The sequence below is a fragment of the Sinocyclocheilus anshuiensis genome, unplaced genomic scaffold (genome assembly GCF_001515605.1).
Source record: "Sinocyclocheilus anshuiensis isolate Anshui unplaced genomic scaffold, SAMN03320099.WGS_v1.1 scaffold200, whole genome shotgun sequence".
Taxonomy (NCBI): domain Eukaryota; kingdom Metazoa; phylum Chordata; class Actinopteri; order Cypriniformes; family Cyprinidae; genus Sinocyclocheilus; species Sinocyclocheilus anshuiensis.
This window is the reverse complement of record NW_015558595.1, coordinates 1,170,753-1,188,709: the sequence shown is the minus strand read 5'-3', so window position 1 is coordinate 1,188,709 and position 17,957 is coordinate 1,170,753. Positions and strand designations below refer to the sequence as shown.

The 17,957-nt window shown below is 37.5% G+C and overlaps 1 protein-coding gene across 1 annotated transcript in view; it reads right to left on the bottom strand.

The window, feature by feature from the left end:
• Positions 1-10,030: 10,030 nt before the first annotated feature.
• The window catches only part of LOC107680012 (PRKC apoptosis WT1 regulator protein-like), a 63,588-nt gene continuing 55,661 nt past the window's right edge, over positions 10,031-17,957 (bottom strand). Inside the window, exon 7 of the mRNA XM_016475755.1 lies at positions 10,031-11,359. Within this exon, the coding sequence (XP_016331241.1) occupies positions 11,273-11,359 (87 nt within the window). The 3' untranslated portion in view covers positions 10,031-11,272. The remainder of the gene's footprint in view (positions 11,360-17,957) is intronic.

Sequence of the window (17,957 nt, the reverse complement as noted above, 5' to 3'; positions counted from 1 at the left end):
CAATATATATATATATATATATATATATGTGAAAACCCTTCCCTTTCAGAATAGGTGTATATATATTTTTATATTTGTCCTGATATCATTTCCTCATTATTGAGATCACCTGGATATAAGAGAATTGTATCAATCTTGTTATGGAAACTATCTGTTGTACTATAGTATAAATATGATTGGCTGTACCATTTTGTTATCGCTGTTATGATTACACTCATGACTATTACCTGGTTATCGTTCTTTAGTGCCCCATTGAAGACCATTTTATATTTATTATTGAACTCAGAATGTACAGTATGGACTGTGTTTTGTTTCTACCTTTTATCGTGGGACCAAGTATAGTTGGCACTTTCATTTAAATGTTGCAATAAATATTGATTCATGTGTTTTATTCATAGCCGAATATGATTTCTTACCCTGTCGGAGAAAGTGAACCTAGAGAAGAACTCCAAAACTTGTAATCGCAACTATAAGTACAATTATTACTCCACTACTACGTTACCTGACTTACATATGTACTCTCGTTTATGTAAGTATTTATGATATCTTAATACAAGAGGCTTGTTTATAAAACAAGGATAAAAATGCAGTTTTAGAGTCACAAACTGACACACTCGTTTCGTACGGCAAAAGGGTGTTGTTGTACTATCAGGTCTCTGCACGTTAGGTGTAGAACTGGACGTACAGTTGAAGACAGCATTGCTCGTTGCACCTCAGAGGTTTGTAAAGTAGTCTGAAAAGCCATTTCTAGCTCTGCAAAGCAACGCTATCTTTTACTGAAGCCTACCAAAGCACGCAAACAGCTCTGACAACCGCACCTGACAACTTGAAAAATGAAATAAATAAATAAAAACAACCCGATCGGTCAACACAGTACACGCATACAACCTTCCGATACTCTACGACGACGAAAAGCCACCTTTCAAGAAAAAGCTGTGTAAAGAATTAGAATCTGATGCTGTAGGGAGATCCTAGTTGCCTTTGTGTATATCAACTGCCTGCTTGAGTGTTTTTGTGTGTGGAAATTTTCTCTGTAATCTTGTAGAACTGTTCGGGGTGTTTTTCCTGCCATACTGCTCGCCCCAAGCGGTTATATTGCTGTGTATACCTTCATTTTTGATGAGGTGTTTTACAATTTCATTTCACTTTGTGTAGTGATTCATTCTGTGGAGTTTCTGACTGTTGTTATATAACTTCATATACACAAATGTTCAATAAAAATGTTTTATTTCCTGTTGATACAGAACCTTCTCAAGAGCCTTTTTTGTCTTAAATGACCTTCATTCTGCTTTTGAATCTTCAAAACCGCATGAAACGAGTAAAAATGTACCATGGTAGCCGTAGTTTCTATCTGAATACCTTGGTAACATTGTATTGTTCTTAGTACAATAAAGTGCAGCATGGAACGAACAAATAAATGGAATAAAGTAAAATAACAATGATTCTTAGTTCCAAGAAGAGCCCATATTTAATAATGAATAAATCAGGGTTCCCACAGTCATGAAAAAAAAATGAAATTATGGAAATTTTATGTTGGCCTTTTCAGGAATATTGAATTTTTAGCCCTAAAATATTGATTTAATCAGCTAGAAATTGCTCTAAGTGGAATTTAATTATTTTTAAAAAATCCTTATCCTGCAGTCATGAATTTCATTGAAATTCACTTGTAGAAACTGTTGCCATTGTAATTATTATTATTATTTTTTTTTTGTAAAGAAATGCCCCAGTTGTGTCTATAGCTGAGAAATAATAAATGTTGTTAGACATAACAAATGACAGCAGAGGGTGGAGGTTGTCACATCGATAAATGCCCATGACCTACTCAGCAAGGTCAGCTTTTGGCGTTCTGGTGGTCAGATTTTCATCCCAGGCTGGAAAAGGAGATTTGAATTCACATTATAAATGTTGAAATAGTAAGCCAAGCGTAATAGCATTTTCTCTGGATTTTATATGTTGATAATGGGTCAAAAGTGATTTATATAGGGATTATAACAGTGAACTATGAAAATGTCTGAATCTTGAGGGTCGAGTGTGAAATATCAAAGGTGAAACAACATTTCTGTGTCTTTAGTTCAATATCTTCCTGATAATTTTCAGGCTTACTGAGTGTGAAGAAGCCCACATAGGTATCCTGATAATGAAATATGGCCTCCTTCAAGAAAAAGATAAGAGCAGGGCTGCGTGGGGGTCTCAGGGCTATCAGCTCCACAGGATCAAATGCATTTCTGTATACAAGACTTTGACCATCTCGCACCATTACGTACATATTACTCGGCCGCTTTATCTCTGCGTAGATCTTCAAGGTCTGCTTAAGAGCAATGAATATGAGATGAGGCCCGTCTCTGAGCGCCTTCTCACTATCAAACTCAAGCATGAGTGCTAAATTTAGTCATGATCTGAAGGTACAAATCCTCCCAGTGAAAAACCTCATGTTACTTTTCTGTCACTATAAGCAGATATTCACACTGAGCAGATATCCCTGATGTGGTTATGAAAGTATCATACATTTTATAAGTTAACTTCATCTGTTCATTCAATTTCTACAATCACAGATAATGTGTCAGGTTTGTTATGCAGTCTTTAAACATTAATAAAGTGGCGTGACAATGACATCTTTTGTGACCCTGAGTCAAGAAGGATGGTCTCATTATTGTTCATTTCAACTGCAGTTGCTTGGCAGGTTCCTGGCTAGAACTTTTCTTTTTACCTATATGTTCAAAACAGTCCACAAATTAAAACAATACTAAATATGGAAACCAGGGGGCCTGGGCCTACTAGGGGGCCTCATTAAATTTCAAAGTGGACCTTAAGGTAAATTAAAATTATTTGTAATAAAAATGAGAGGGGTTAAAATAATCTAAAATCCCTCAACAAATAAATGGATAAAATATTATAACTCCATTTTAGGCATTTTGTGAATATACTTTTTTTTTGTAGGCATGCCAAGGTCTAAAATATTCGATCAGGTAGAAATTGTTTTTAAAGTGGTCCTATTATGCTCTTTTACAAAGTCTTGATTTTAAAATATGCGTTGTAGTCCAAACGAGTCGTTCGTTGTAGTTTTTGAAAAGTGATTTCTATTAAATAAAATATCTCCTTTTGAACTGGACTTTGAGATTTGCAACTTTGCAGATCTTTTTTATGCTCAAACAGCAACATTACAGACTAACTAAAGTTGAAAAAGTGAAAAAGCATAATAGGACCCCTTTAAAGTCCTTTCCTATCCAGTAAATGACGAACAGTTGGAGAAGTCATGACCAACAGAGGGCGCTACTCGCTATTGCAGCTTCGAGTCGCGTTATTATGCGTCTTCTTCTACTTTTACTTGCTCGCTCTAGTTTTGTCAACGAGAACGACCACGAGAGTGGCATCTTCGTGTCATCAGCTTCAAAGTAAGACACAAAATAACACATGAAGTCCCAATGCATGTAAGCTAATACACACTGCGACGGGCCGGTTTTCGTCGCTTTCCACACAGGTGAACAGAGGAAGCGCTCGGGATTTAACGTCACATGTGCGTCTGTGCGTAAACATTTCACAAGGTCAAAATTGCAGCGTTGATGCGACAAGAATGCGCTCGTCAATACTCAAACCCCTTCTTGAGACCCAGCTTTTCTATTCCATGCCGTTTTTGCACAAAAAACTGGTCCTGTATGGGCGCCTGGATGTGAGGTAACTTATGAACACTCGTGCGGACGCCTGGTAACCTTCCTTCCGTGAAGGAAAGTCGTTTAGCTTAATAAACGGTTCATGAATATATATTTATGAATAGATGAACACGTCCTCCTGATAGTAAAACGTCTTTTTTCACCAAGCTGCTTCTACATATTCCTTTTAATCTTCACCCTACGTAAGACCTTTTATAAACTACAGCATACATTAGACAGTCTCTGTTTATAAGTACGAGGTAGGCCTAATGTATGTGTTGTGTTTGGGGTTATGCTAATAATGAGTTATAGATATTATGTTATGTTAATATATGAATAAGGTGAGGGCTGATGTTAAACGTTTTTTGTTTTATTAATCATAGATATTAACATTGGTCATTCCAATGACACACTAACTAATAGTTGTCATTTCAGTGATACATTTATGTCAAAATATCTCGTCCAGTTTATTTGGATTGAGGGTTTGACTTGAAACAAATTGAATGTTTGAGGGTCCACTTGTGCCTTTTACCAGCTTATGAGTGTGTGTCGTGAGTGGAAGTGTATGAAATGTTGTTACTAAACAAACCTGTGTGTGTGTGTGAAGCTGGGAAATGATAGTCAATGAAGGTCATGGGCATGATGTGTGTAAACATGACTACAGATGATAGCAGTCTGGTTGTTGTTAAGTCTGACGTCACGCGTCTCTGGGTCCAAATGCTCCTGTAGATCCCTAAAGCAAACAAGAAGCAGTGCTAATAAAGTCGGTAAGTACTGCTAAAAATCCATTATCCTAACCTTTATCTCCAAACCAAAATCTCAGTTGGCCAGACTGATTCATCTTTTCTAAAATGTAAAAAAAAAAAATTGGTATCTGGGACACTGTGCCCAAAGACTGTAGTGTGCACGGCAAGTTTTTAAAAGCTTAGCTGTAAAGTGTGCTAGACATGACTAGTGTTCATAAATGGCTGTTGCAATAGTATTCTCAACTGAAATGGAGTGGAGGCTTGGACCTGGAAACAGTATTTGATACATCACGACTTAACAAGCGGATAAGGGATTGTGATTACTCTGGGAATCTGGCCATGACCGCTGGTCTCCCCTTGTCAAATCAGTGGAAGCAGGAAACACAATAGTATACTGATTGCTACTCAATAGTATACTGCATGCAATTGAGAAAATGTCTCCACAAAAGTAGTGTAATTAGTAAATTAAAAGTTAGCAGAGAGCAGGGTAGGTGCTGGTAAGCAGTGTCTCCACCTTAATGAAGCAAATTGAGCATATTGGTCACTTTTTTGACCGTATATGTAGAGGCCCATCTTATGCAGCTGCCTGTGCTTGCGAAATGTATATCAGAAGTAATAGGCCTACTCTTGTTTTTGTTTTTTTTAGTGCTGGGAATTTTTCAGTGACTCTTTCTGCAGGTTACATCATATCCAAATGTAGAGTATATGCTGTTACTTACATTATATTTACAGTAAGGGTGTGCAATATGACGATCTTAGATTGTGAACAATTAAAATGCCTCCACAATCTGCCTTTAAAGCAGTTTATTTTTAATAACAAAAATAAAATAAAGTGAAATAAGATTTATGAAAAATTGTGATAAGATCGTGATCCTGCCTGAAAACAATTGTGCTTTGATATTTTGCCATATCACCCACCCCTATTTACTAAATAATGAGAGGAAATCTGTAGCATATTTTGACTTTGTGTTCTTGGGCTGGTTTTAATTTGTCACCCAAGCCATTCTCCTTCGGTTCCCAGTTTTTCAGATTTGGAGAAGATTAGAGAAAAGATGTTTGTCAGTACATGTTATGATTAGAGCAACCGGTGTGGAGTATGAATCCACAACTATTGTCTCAAATCTGAAGAGTCCTCAGAACGGTGAGATGTTGTCAGGTTTGTTCAATTAGCGCTTGTTAACAGGCGCCGTTAGCCAGGGTGGCTCTGATGAGTCAGTTTGTGGTTTTTGTAGTTCACTGCCGTTTGTCTTTAGTATCTAGTATCTCGTGCAGTTGCTCCATGACTCTTCTGTCTTGCTTGTGAAGATCATACTTTACTGTGATCCAAAAGGAATAGCGAATAGTTAGGCGGGCCATACTTACTCCTGATACTAATCATCCTGGGTTCAAATACACATGAATTTTTCCTTTCGTTAAATGGCAGTTCTGTGCCAGTTGATGTATAACAGGATCTAATTTGGATCTGTTTTAGTGACATTGAGCTCAAAGCAATTAAACCTAATCGTGCACCAACTACTGCACTACTACTTCTAAAACACCTGCTAGTATGTTACACATGCAGCTGTTTAGCACAAAACTGAAATATTTACAGCGACTGAAGTGTGTGAAGAATCATTTAAGTTAAAAATAATTTGTATCTTTTATCAATCATGTGTCAGTCCCACTCGTTTAGAGCGATACAACAGAAAATCATTTTGGGGCTAGCTTAATAGATAATGAATAAATGGCAATCAATCAATTAAATCATTTAACTTTTATTTAAAGTGCCCCTATTATGCCCTTTTTAAGGTTCCCAATATTGTTTTGGGAGTCTCCTACAAGAGGTTTACATGCATGCAAGGTCAAAAAGCGCTTCAGTTTTCTCAAAATATGCATTTAATATCACCTCATTTTCCAACGATTCTCAAACGATTCATTCGAAGCCGTTCTAAGATTCAGTCTCTCTAAAACCCTCCTTTTTAGTGAGCCTACTCTGCTGTGATTGGTCAGATGGCCCAGTCTGTTGTGATTGGTCTACCGTGTACAGCGCGTTTCAGAAATGATATGCCCATTGCCTTAGTTCCATATTTTGAATGCTCAATAGAAAATATAACCATCTATTATTTATCATACTTACAGGTTGTGATTCAGTGAAGCCAGCTGGTCCCAATTAGTCTTGCGTAGTATATATATATACATATTTTGCATAAAGCATGTAAACAAAGAAACAAAGAGTTTTGTGCCTTAGATTATGGTCATATTTCATGTCAGTTAAATGGACAGTCCGCATGCAAGGTCAAAAAGCGCTTCAGTTTTCTCAAAATATGCATTTAATATCACCTCATTTTCCAACGATTCTCAAACGATTCATTCGAAGCCGTTCTAAGATTCAGTCTCTCTAAAACCCTCCTTTTTAGTGAGCCTACTCTGCTGTGATTGGTCAGATGGCCCAGTCTGTTGTGATTGGTCTACCGTGTACAGCGCGTTTCAGAAATGATATGCCCATTGCCTTAGTTCCATATTTTGAATGCTCAATAGAAAATATAACCATCTATTATTTATCATACTTACAGGTTGTGATTCAGTGAAGCCAGCTGGTCCCAATTAGTCTTGCGTAGCCAGACCTTCAGACTAAAGGCAGAAGGTCTGGGAACCTTGGCCAAGGACCGCCCAAGAGGCCATATGACTGACAGGTAAAGCAACCAATCACATTTTGTTTTGTGCCGTGTCATGTTTAGAGGTGTGGAAATGTCCCCACAAGCTACAGTGTTTGAGGGCGGGTCAAGTCGTTTGCAGCTGGCCAATGTAGAACATAGGTGGGCAGGCATTATGCAAATGTGTTACCCTGTGACATGTAGCTGTCACGGAAATGGGATTTGAATTACTGACGACTCGTTTAGGCTATTCAGGGTCGATTCTTTCATTTGGGAGACAATAACTTTATTTATCGTGCACTTTTGGCTTTACAACTTTGCAGATCGTTTACATTCACATACAGCTACATTACACACTGCATGAAAGGTAGTATTCAAAATGGCATAATAGGGGCACTTTAATTCATTGAAACTTGAAGGACTCTTAAGGAGGGCTGAAGACTCTCCAGTTACTTTGAATGCTGCATTTTTGAAATACATTTTGACTAACACAGGGTCATGATGCAGTGATTGTCTTCTGAGATTCCATCATCTTTGCACAGGAAGAGAAATGTGAACAGTGTCAGTACAGTCAGGGAACGTCAGCATCCAGCACTGTTACTTAATCAACAAATATTTTTAAAGGTGAAGGAGTTAAAGCTCACTAATGGACGCATTCGCGTCTCCACTCTTACCAGAAGATTCAGCATGGCTCTTTCTCCATAAAAATGCTAATCCAGACGCACGTCTGTCCTGGAGTGGCGGAGAGGGGAGGACGAAGCAATTACTAAAGCATTAGCGTGATAGCAGGCGTTCCTCTCTCGGGGTGAGGGCTCTAATGACCACAGAGGCGTCACTTTATTAATATGCAGGCGAGCCATAGTGGAGTCCCTGCATCCTCTAGATAGCAAAGCCTTCTGTTCACTAGCCTCTGATTGGTTTTATGAATACCTCATGATTTCCTGCAGTGCCAAACTGGGATCCGTTCTATTCACAGAGGACTGAAATCACACAGTGGGAAACACTGGGTGAATATTGTAAAAAGTGTCAAGAATATGGCAGAATCAAAGTACCCAAAAGTGAAAATTGTCGTTATGTCCTTCATGTTATTCCAGTTATGACTTTGAACTATTATGACCTTACAGTTATGACCTCCTTCTGTGGAACATTATTTGGATTGTTAGATTATAAATTGGATTATTTTTATTATATTTTATTTATAAAAAAGCTCTGGAAAAAAAATGAAGGTACCATTGCAAAATTATAAATTTATCTGGTTTTACTATTTATAGGTATGTGTTTGAGTAAAATGAACATTTATTTCCCAAATTCCAAATAAAGCGTTTATTTGCAGAAAATGACAACTGGTCAAAATAAAAGATAATAATAATAAAAACAAAAGATGCAGTGAGATCAGATCTCAAATAATGCAAAAAAAAATAAAAGATCATTTTTCAACAACACAATACTAATGTTTTAACTTTGGAAGAGTTCAGAAATCAATATTTGATGGAATAACCCTGATTTTCAATCACCGCTTTCATGTGTGCATGCTCTCCACCAGACTTTCACATTGCTGTTTGGTGACTTTATGCCACTTCTGGTGCAAAAACTCAGGCAGCTCTGCTTTTTTGATGGCTTGTGACCATCCATCTTGCTCTTGATCACATTCCAGAGGTTTTCAATTAGTTTAGATCTGGAGTTTGTGCTGGCCATGACAGGGTCTTGATCTGGTGGTCCTCCACCAACACCTTGATTAACCTGGCTGTGTGGCACAGAGCATTGTCCTGCTGGAAAAAACAATTCTCAGAGTTGGGGAACATTGTCAGAGCAGAAGGAAGCAAGTTTTCTTCCTGGACAACCTTGTACGTGGCTTGATTCACGTGCCATTCACAAAGACAAATGTGCCCGATTCCAGCCTTGCTGCAGCACCCCCAGATCATCACTGATCCTCTACCAAATTTCACAGTGGGTGTGATACACTGTGGCTTGTAGGCCTCTCCAGGTCTCCGTCTAACCATTACACCATGTCTACACCGGACGTGACAGTTGTCGTGTTGTACCACGCAGTGTAGACAGCATCACTGATTATAATGGGTTCTATTGTCGCATTGCGCCGCTCACGTCCGGTGGAGACACAGTGTTAGACAACCAGATGTTGGGCAAAGCTGAAAATTGAACTTATCAGAGAAGGTCCAATCCTTATGGTCTTTTGCAAACCTCAGCCTGGTTCTTCTTTTCTTCTCATTGATGAAGGGCTGTTTTCTAGCTTTGCACAACTTCAGCCCTGCCCCAAGAGTTTGTTTCAAACCATTCTCGCTGTGCACTTCACCTCAGCTGCCGTTTGCCATTCTTTCTGTAGGTCACTTGATGTCATCCTACGTGTATTGAGTGACATTCGAATGAATTAGCGGCAGGGCTGGCACCAAACGAGTTACTGTGCCCCTCCCCTCCTTCCCCCCTTGATAAATGTGATCAATATTGGAAGCAAAAGTGAAACCGGGTCTTTTCCTCACTCAAAACTTTTCTTTTTAACTCTTTTGGCATGGTCATTAGTCATTATTTAATTCCAGTTACTTTTTGGGTACTACTAGCGCTGTTTTTGACATTCAGCTGGTCCTATTGCAAGAGGATAGTGATGACCACAGCAGTGGTTTTTATACTTTTCCCCGTTAAATAAGATTTGGTTGAGGTGATCACCTAATCAGTACTTCATTAAGCAGAATGTGGTGTGCCTGTGTTGGAATTCAACAAACACTGGAATGGAATGGCTGCCATACATGTAGAGATGCTGATTTAAGATAAATTTGTTCTCTTAATTTTTTCAAGAGCTGTATGTATATAGAAAGTGATGAGAAAGTAGGTGTAGAACCACATGATGGAGAGTAAATGATTCCTCATTTGTCAGTATTCTATTCTAAATAGGGAGGCCATAATTTGAATACTTTAATAATAATAATAATTATTATTATTTAATTGAACTGTAATTCAATACAGTAATGAAAAATGTGACTGAATAGAGAAATATGTCATGAAAGATTTTTATTGAAACTTTTATTTAATCTTCTGTACATGCATTATGTAAAGCAGTGGGATACAGATATATCCCACCCCAATACAGTCTAAAACCAAGAAAAAAGAAAAAGATACCCCCTCAAATGACTTTACAGAATAGATTTCATTAGCACTGTAGATTAGCATCACTGTAGATATGAACCCCAAAGTGGTGACCTTGCAATCACAATTAAATGTAATGTCATATCCCCGTCTTTTTCAGCTATGAGAGACCACATGAACGTGCTTAATAACGCCTTCAATCGATTTGGTTATTTGAAAGATGCACAGCAGCATCCTAGGCTATATGTCGCGTTAACCGTACATGATGAACAGCTACATCTATTGATACCAAGAGTTTAAACAACTTGTAAACATTTGAACAGCGTGTAAAATGTAAAAAAAAATCAGACAATAACATAATATTCATTACAGCATTTGCAAGCTTCAAGCCAGAAACATGTTCGTAGCATCATGCTCTCGGAGGCCGAAACACAGAATTGTACCAACCACCGGGGAGGATCAATTACCCAGTTTAAGTTTAGATGTGGGCTCCTGTCTAACAGGCACTTCTTGGACTCACGGGTAATAGAAGTGATGTGTGTTAAAGAGACAGACTTTAAATGTAAAGGCAATTGTGGCCACTTTTAACTGATAGAGGAGCCCTTAAAGCTGAAATATCCCAAAAGCAGTCCTTTGAAAGCGTGACAGAAACAGGCAGAATGCGTCTATCGTCCCAATATAGCAAAGATGTGCGATTGGATGAACAATTTGAGATTTGATTGTAAAAAAAGCCTCTGAGCTAGAAGAATAAGAAGGAAAGAAAATAAATTTGGTGCCGCCCCATATGTTCAAAGGCATTTCCCCTTTTCGTTGTCCTGCGTAAGTCTTAAAAGAACAGTCAGCGTAGCCTATGTACACACACATTTACATTAAATAAAAGGCAAGTTCCTTTCGACAACCCTCGTAAAAGCGGGATGCCTCGAGTAACACCACATCGAGCGGCTTGGTTCAACATCCAGAGGTCCGTGTTCTCAAAGCCTCCCCAAGGCACGCACGCATCCTCTTCCATAGAGTGACGACAACACGGACAGACACGTAAGACCAGAGCAGAACACGTAAAGGACAGAGGCGGTCGCATCATTCAGCAAATCCCTCCGGCCACCGCAGCTAGACGCAGAATCCATTTCAGCCATCCTCGGGTCGCCGGGTTCTACCTGGTGAGCTGGCCGACCACTTTGAGCAAGGTCTTATTTTCCTGTTTGAGCTGCTCATTCTCATCTTCAATATCATCCAGATCCTGAAAAACGTGGAAATATGCAGACAAAATTATTCTTCTCACAAAGCACAAGGGAGACTCGATTGTCAATTGATTCCAAGTTTGACGTTAAAGTGTTGCAAAGCTAACAATATGATATTTGTAGCATAAATATGTATTAAACAGAAATTTGTCTTAATTAAGATGCTACTCTTAGGGATGTGCGCTAAAACTAATTTCATAGTCGTTTAAACAGAAATTTTGTTCCGTCTAATCAACTAGTCGAAAAGTAAGAAACCCTCAGAAGACAGTCACAAACATTGTTAGCATAAATATGTATTAAACAGAAATTTGTCTTAATTAAGATGCTACTCTTAGGGATGTGCGCTAAAACTAATTTCATAGTCGTTTAAACAGAAATTTTGTTCCGTCTAATCAACTAGTCGAAAAGTAAGAAACCCTCAGAAGACAGTCACAAACGTGTGTATATGTGATTTGAAATACTTCAACTTTGAATCAAATAGTCAAATAATTCCAGATAAATTATGATGTGAATTGTTTTTTCTGTCAAACGGCTAAAATTTACATTGATGGCAACAAAAGCAGCAGACCATGGTTGCCCAGTAAACAAAGCAGCGCTTCTAGGCATTATACTTAAATAACATTAAACATGTCAATGAAACTTTTCTGCAGAAAGTCAGTTCCCTTTCATTCATAATGTTTCCTCCTTTAAACCAGTAAATGCGCTCCCACACCTTACTCGTCTTCAGACATTTCTCTGATCCCGCAGAGAGTGACAGGAAGAAAACGTATGCATGCAAGATCTGATGTGAAATTAAATGAATTTGTTTTCCGCTCCAGATATCGACTTTTCAAAATAATGTATTATTTCTAAAACGTAACATTAAAATGATTAAATTTCTACTAGTATTTACAGTATCGACTAGCAGCAGCAGTTCCGTTTAATCGAGTAGTTTAGCACATCCCTAGCTCTTATATATGCTGTTCAATATTGAGTGGTTTTGTAGGAGGTGTTAGGAAGTCATTGCTAGTTGTGCAAGTCAGTGTGTTTATAAGTGTAAATTGAGCAAGTTAGTGTGGTGAGGGTAATGGTATCTATACTTTGTAAGCAACGGCTTTTCCCCCTGTAAAGTACACTAATACAAGAACACTATCATTGTTGTAACTATGTATTTGTTGGCGTTGCTTGCTACACTACCATTGAAAGTTAAAATGTAGCATCTCAGTCGGGTCACCTTTTGCCAGAGCGGGATTAATAATAACAAATGAAACATTAGCAGGTTCAATTAGTGGCAAAAAGCTGTGGCAGTAAAGTGACAAGTTTCATTTACAGTTTCCTCAGTCACTAACGATGACGGACAGTCGGCGGGATTACTTGCAGCACACATTTCAAAGAGCTCAAAAACGATATACTACTATTCAACTACTTTTCAAAACTATGAAAAGTAACACTTGTTTTTCCAGGAGAAAAAATAGCAGTCAGGTGCAGTTATTACGAGGAAACAACTAACAGCTTTGTACACTTAAAGACAAACTAATTAATAATGTTGCATGAAGACTGCGGTTAAAGTGATTTCTATTGTTTAAGCTACTCTGGCAGAGACGTGGAGTAGATTGTTCGGGTAAATTACATGCAAGTGGTGAAGATTTCATCATGCTGCACCCTAAAGCAGAGTCAATCAGGCAAGTCAATGGCCGCATGTCTGACAGCTGAAAAAAGGCTGTATTTGCAGATATAGTATGGTGGTAGCATGCATGGGTAACATCCCATGTACTAAGGGGGCATTTTGTGTCCGTGTAAACTTCAAAAACGTGATTTGTGAAAACTGTGATGTCATGTCCATGTGTATTATGTGTTCAGTGTATAGCATATGCAAGCACTTGACAACCATAATACAGTGATGTTAGTTGTTTTGGTGGATCTGTGTGAACAGGGATTGTTTTGACAATGTTGCAGTGTATGTGAAACTTTTCTTGTTTTAGTACATTAGTGTCATGTAAAAATACCCTTAGATGAGATTGTAAATGTGAATTGATTGAATTTGTAATGTATTTTATTAGTGTATTTATAGGATACTTTGTTGTATTTCTACTACAGTCCATTGATGTGTGGTTGTATTGTGAGTTTTTTGTGTGTAGCGGAGCTACAGTGTTTATCTGTTGAAGTGTAGATGATAGGTACACAATGAGTAATGGAAGATTTGAAGGAGGAAATGTTTGTGTGCTTCTGTGTTTCAGAGAGTGTGGTCAATTATAGTGTGATTAAAGCGTGCACATGCTGGAGTTTGTGAGGCACATGCCTGTTTGGGGCACAGATGTAGTGTTAGGAAAGAGCACATCTTGTTGTCCTTTGTAGTTGCCAACTGTCAAGATAAATGTGCTGTTGTTTTTAGTTGAAAGGTGGCCTCCTTATATCTGACTGTGGAAGCTGGGTTTACAATGTTTATTTCTTTATATTTGTATTCTGTTAGTGTGTGTGTTTAGTGCATTATAGTGAAGAGACATGAAAACAAGAGACGCAGGGAGAAAGTTTGAGCGGTCCGTGTGAGTCCAGCAACGGCACAGCTGACTGTATTTTTTTTGGCGTGGGCCTCTGAAGCTCTGTTTGTATTGGAAGGAAATGAGAGAACAGACTGCAATCTCAGACAAAGACAACAGCCCTGACATAAAAGGGTCAGAACCACCTACTGGGTGTATTCCCTGCAGAAAGCCTAAAAGTAGAGCCGTGTTCTAATGCAGACGGTGATGGAGAGTTTGAAACACTGATCTACTGAATTACCAATGTTGCCAATGTTGAAAATCTGTGTGTGTAGTAAATAGTAAGCCGTAATAATGTGTAATGCATAGCTGTGATGCAATTGTCAGCTTCGCGAATGAATAATGCTATTGTGCTTTTTCTTAGCACTATTGAGAAGGCTAATGAAATAGTGCAAAATGGTGTTGTAATTAAGTAATTAAGGGTTCGCTTACGCCGGTGCTTCCTTTGAGCACTCCCGCCAAGAAAATAGTACTTTCAAATGTCCCTCCTTTTGTGAAAGATGATGTTATCATGCAAGAATTGTCACGATATGGAAAAAGTCTCTCCCATCAAAAAAATTCCGCTCAGATGTAAGTCGCCTGTAGTGAAACATCTTGTGTCTTTTAGGAGACAGAACTTGATCTGGTTTTTAAATTTAAAATAGATGGCTTTGATTATGCTATTTGCATCATCTGATACGACGATCAAATGTTTTCCTTTGAGCACTCCCGCCAAGAAAATAGTACTTTCAAATGTCCCTCCTTTTGTGAAAGATGATGTTATCATGCAAGAATTGTCACGATATGGAAAAAGTCTCTCCCATCAAAAAAATTCCGCTCGGATGTAAGTCGCCTGTAGTGAAACATCTTGTGTCTTTTAGGAGACAGAACTTGATCTGGTTTTTAAATTGAAAATAGATGGCTTTGATTATGCTATTTGCATCATCTGATACGACGATCAAATGTTTTGGTTGTGGAAAAATCGGGCATCTTATTCGTAGTTGCCCTGATAGAGTAAATAAGAACACAGAGCATGTTGATGCAGATAAAGCCGGGAGCACTGTCACTGAAACTAGTGCATCCGCGGCTGCCTCACTGGAGGTTGGAAATAGTAGCCTACCGCTGTGAATGTATCATTAGAAGAGCCGGTTGAGGGCGAAAGCAGCGCGGAAACATTGATGTCTAATTCTCCTCTTGCTGATGGAGGTGTTGTGGTGGAGCCTGTAGCGGCAGAGACCGTGGCAGGATTGAGTAAGACAGTATCTTCCGCATTTGTAGAACAAGACCGAGAAACTGGAAATGAAGACTTGAGATTGAATGATTGTAAATTGAACATGGAAATTGAATCGATCTTCAAAATTCCAATTAAAAGAAATCAAAATTATAAAATCAATAAACAAGTCAAAAAAAGTGATGGTGAAGATGAAATCATAGTTTCGGATGATGATGACTCTGATTCTAGTGCTTCGGTGTGTTCAAAGTTTTTTGCTTGTTCTCAAAATGAGAATGTAAACGTTGTGTACAAAGATGAGGACATTAGTCTTTTTCTTCAGGAAACAAAAGGGCTAAAAGGCATACAGATTGAGGATTATTTTCCTAATCGTGCACAGTTTGTGAGGGACACCAGATATTTAATGAAAGAAGGGGCTTTCTCAGAGTTCTTAGAGATGAGAAGAATTACATGGTTTAAATCCCTAAGTTTGGTGTTTTTGACCATATACATAATCTGTTTTTTCTCCTCTTAGTTTCTTGTGGAACTTAAATAATACTATGATTCAGCTAAAAATTGGAACTCTAAATTTATATGGAGCTAGAGATGTTCATAAAAGGATGATGTTGTATGAGTTTATTAGCCAGAATTCTGTTGATGTCATGATTATACAAGAAACACATAGTGATAAAACAAATGAGGTAGACTGGAAAAGAGAGTGGGGAGGTCAACATTTTCTTAGTCATAAATCCTCTATTAGTGGAGGTGTGGCAATATTATTTTCTAAAAATGTGACTCCAGTATCTAATGAATTTGTTGAAATTGAAAAAGGATGTTTTTTTAAAAGTTATATTAAAATAAAATAAAAATTGTTATAGTCTTTTTAAATATTTATGTTCCTAATAGTGGAGCGGAAAGAGTTTTGTTTTTAAATTTAGTCAACACTACTCTGAAAAGCCTAAATACAGATGAAATTTTAGGTGGAGATTTTAATTGTACTGAGAATGATAAAGTAGACTGAAACCATTTAGAACCACATGTTGCATCTCAAAGGGTTATCAAGCAATTGGTTCAAACTTTTGATCTCTGTGATATTTGGAGAAATATGTATAAAAAACTAAGACAATACACATGGGTTTATTGTAAAGATAATTCATTGTCTTCGGCACGTCTTGACTGATTTTACAGCTTTAAGCACCAGTTTAATATTTTTAAATCTTGTAGAATTAATCCTGTAGGATTCTCAGACCACAGTGCGGTTCTTTGTTCTGTAATAGTGATCAATATAAAGTCAAATAGTGCCTATTGGCATTTTAATACATCTTTGATTGATGATAAAAATTTTAAAGATTATTTTTTTCTGGGATGTCTTTAAACAACAAAAGTATGTATATAGCTCTTTACAACAGTGGTGGGATTGCGGGAAAATACAAATAAAACGATTTTGACAGTAGTATACTTTTAATGTTACAAGAGAATTAACTCGATCATTGAATACTTTAGAGACTGAGATAGTTGATTTGCACAGTTTGTCTGCATCTACAGGAAAAAAAGAACATATTGAATCTCTTACATCAAAGAAACTTGTTGGGCATTAAGGCACAGGGAGCGTTGGTTCGCTCACGTTTCCAGAAAGTTACACAAATGGATGCACCTTCTAAATTTTTATTTGGTATGGAAAAAAAAAATAGTCAAAGCAGAATAATTCATTCCTTGGTTTCTGATACAGGACAGGAATTAACTAAAACTTCTGAGATAAGACAAGCTGCTGTACAGTTTTATAAGCAATTATATACAGCTGATTTAATTAATGAAAATATATTGACTACTAGTAGTTTTTTTGAAGGTCTGCCAGTTCCTGATGAAGAGAGTAACGAAAATTTGAAATTACCTCTGACGGTACAAGAACTCTCTACAGCATTGTTAAGCATGGAGAATGGGAAATCCCACAATTGGAATTGATGGATTATCCATTGAATTCTATCAAACTTTCTGGCCCATTCTAGGGGAAGATCTCTTAGAAGTGTACTTAGTTTAACTACTTAGTTGCAGAAGGGCGGTTATCACCCTATTGCCCAAAAAAGGGGATCTCCAAAATATAAAAAATTGGAGACCTGTTTCTCTTTTGTGCACTGAATATAAAATCCTGTCCAAAGTTTTGGCTACAAGATTAAGTAAGGTAGTTGGAAAGGTGATACACTACGATCAGACTTACTGTATACCAAATAGATCAATTTTTGACAATATAACTCTAGTCAGAGATGTGTTGGAAGTTTCAAAATTATTTGGCATTAATACTGGCCTTATTTCTTTAGATCAAGAGAAGGCTTTTGATCGGGTTGAACACCTTTATTTGTGGCATACATTAAAAGCCTTTGGGTTCAATTCTAGCTTTATAGATATGATCAGAGTAATGTATTGTGAAATTGAGAGTGTGATCAAAATTAATGGCGGTTTGTGTACCCCTTTTAAAGTGCATAGAGGGGTTAGACAAGGTTGTGCCATGTCTGGAATATTATATGTCCTGGCTATAGAACCCCTGCTTTTTATGTTACGAAGCAAGTTAAAGGGTTTGACATTGCCACAGTGTAATACTACTTTTAATTTATCTGCATATGCTGATGATGTTATTGTTTTTATAAATGATAATGATGATGTTCAAAAATTACAACAAATTGTTAATGATTTTAAAAAGATTTCATCAGCTGTTGTAAATTGGAGAAAAAGTGATGCTCTATTGATTGGGAACTGGGAAGGAGTTAATCCCATTCTACCAGGGGGTTTATTATGGCAAAGAGATGGTTTAAAATACCTGGGTGTTTTTTTAGGCAATGAATATTTCATGCAGAAAAATTGGGAAGGAATGGCAGATAAAGTAATAGGACGCTTGAA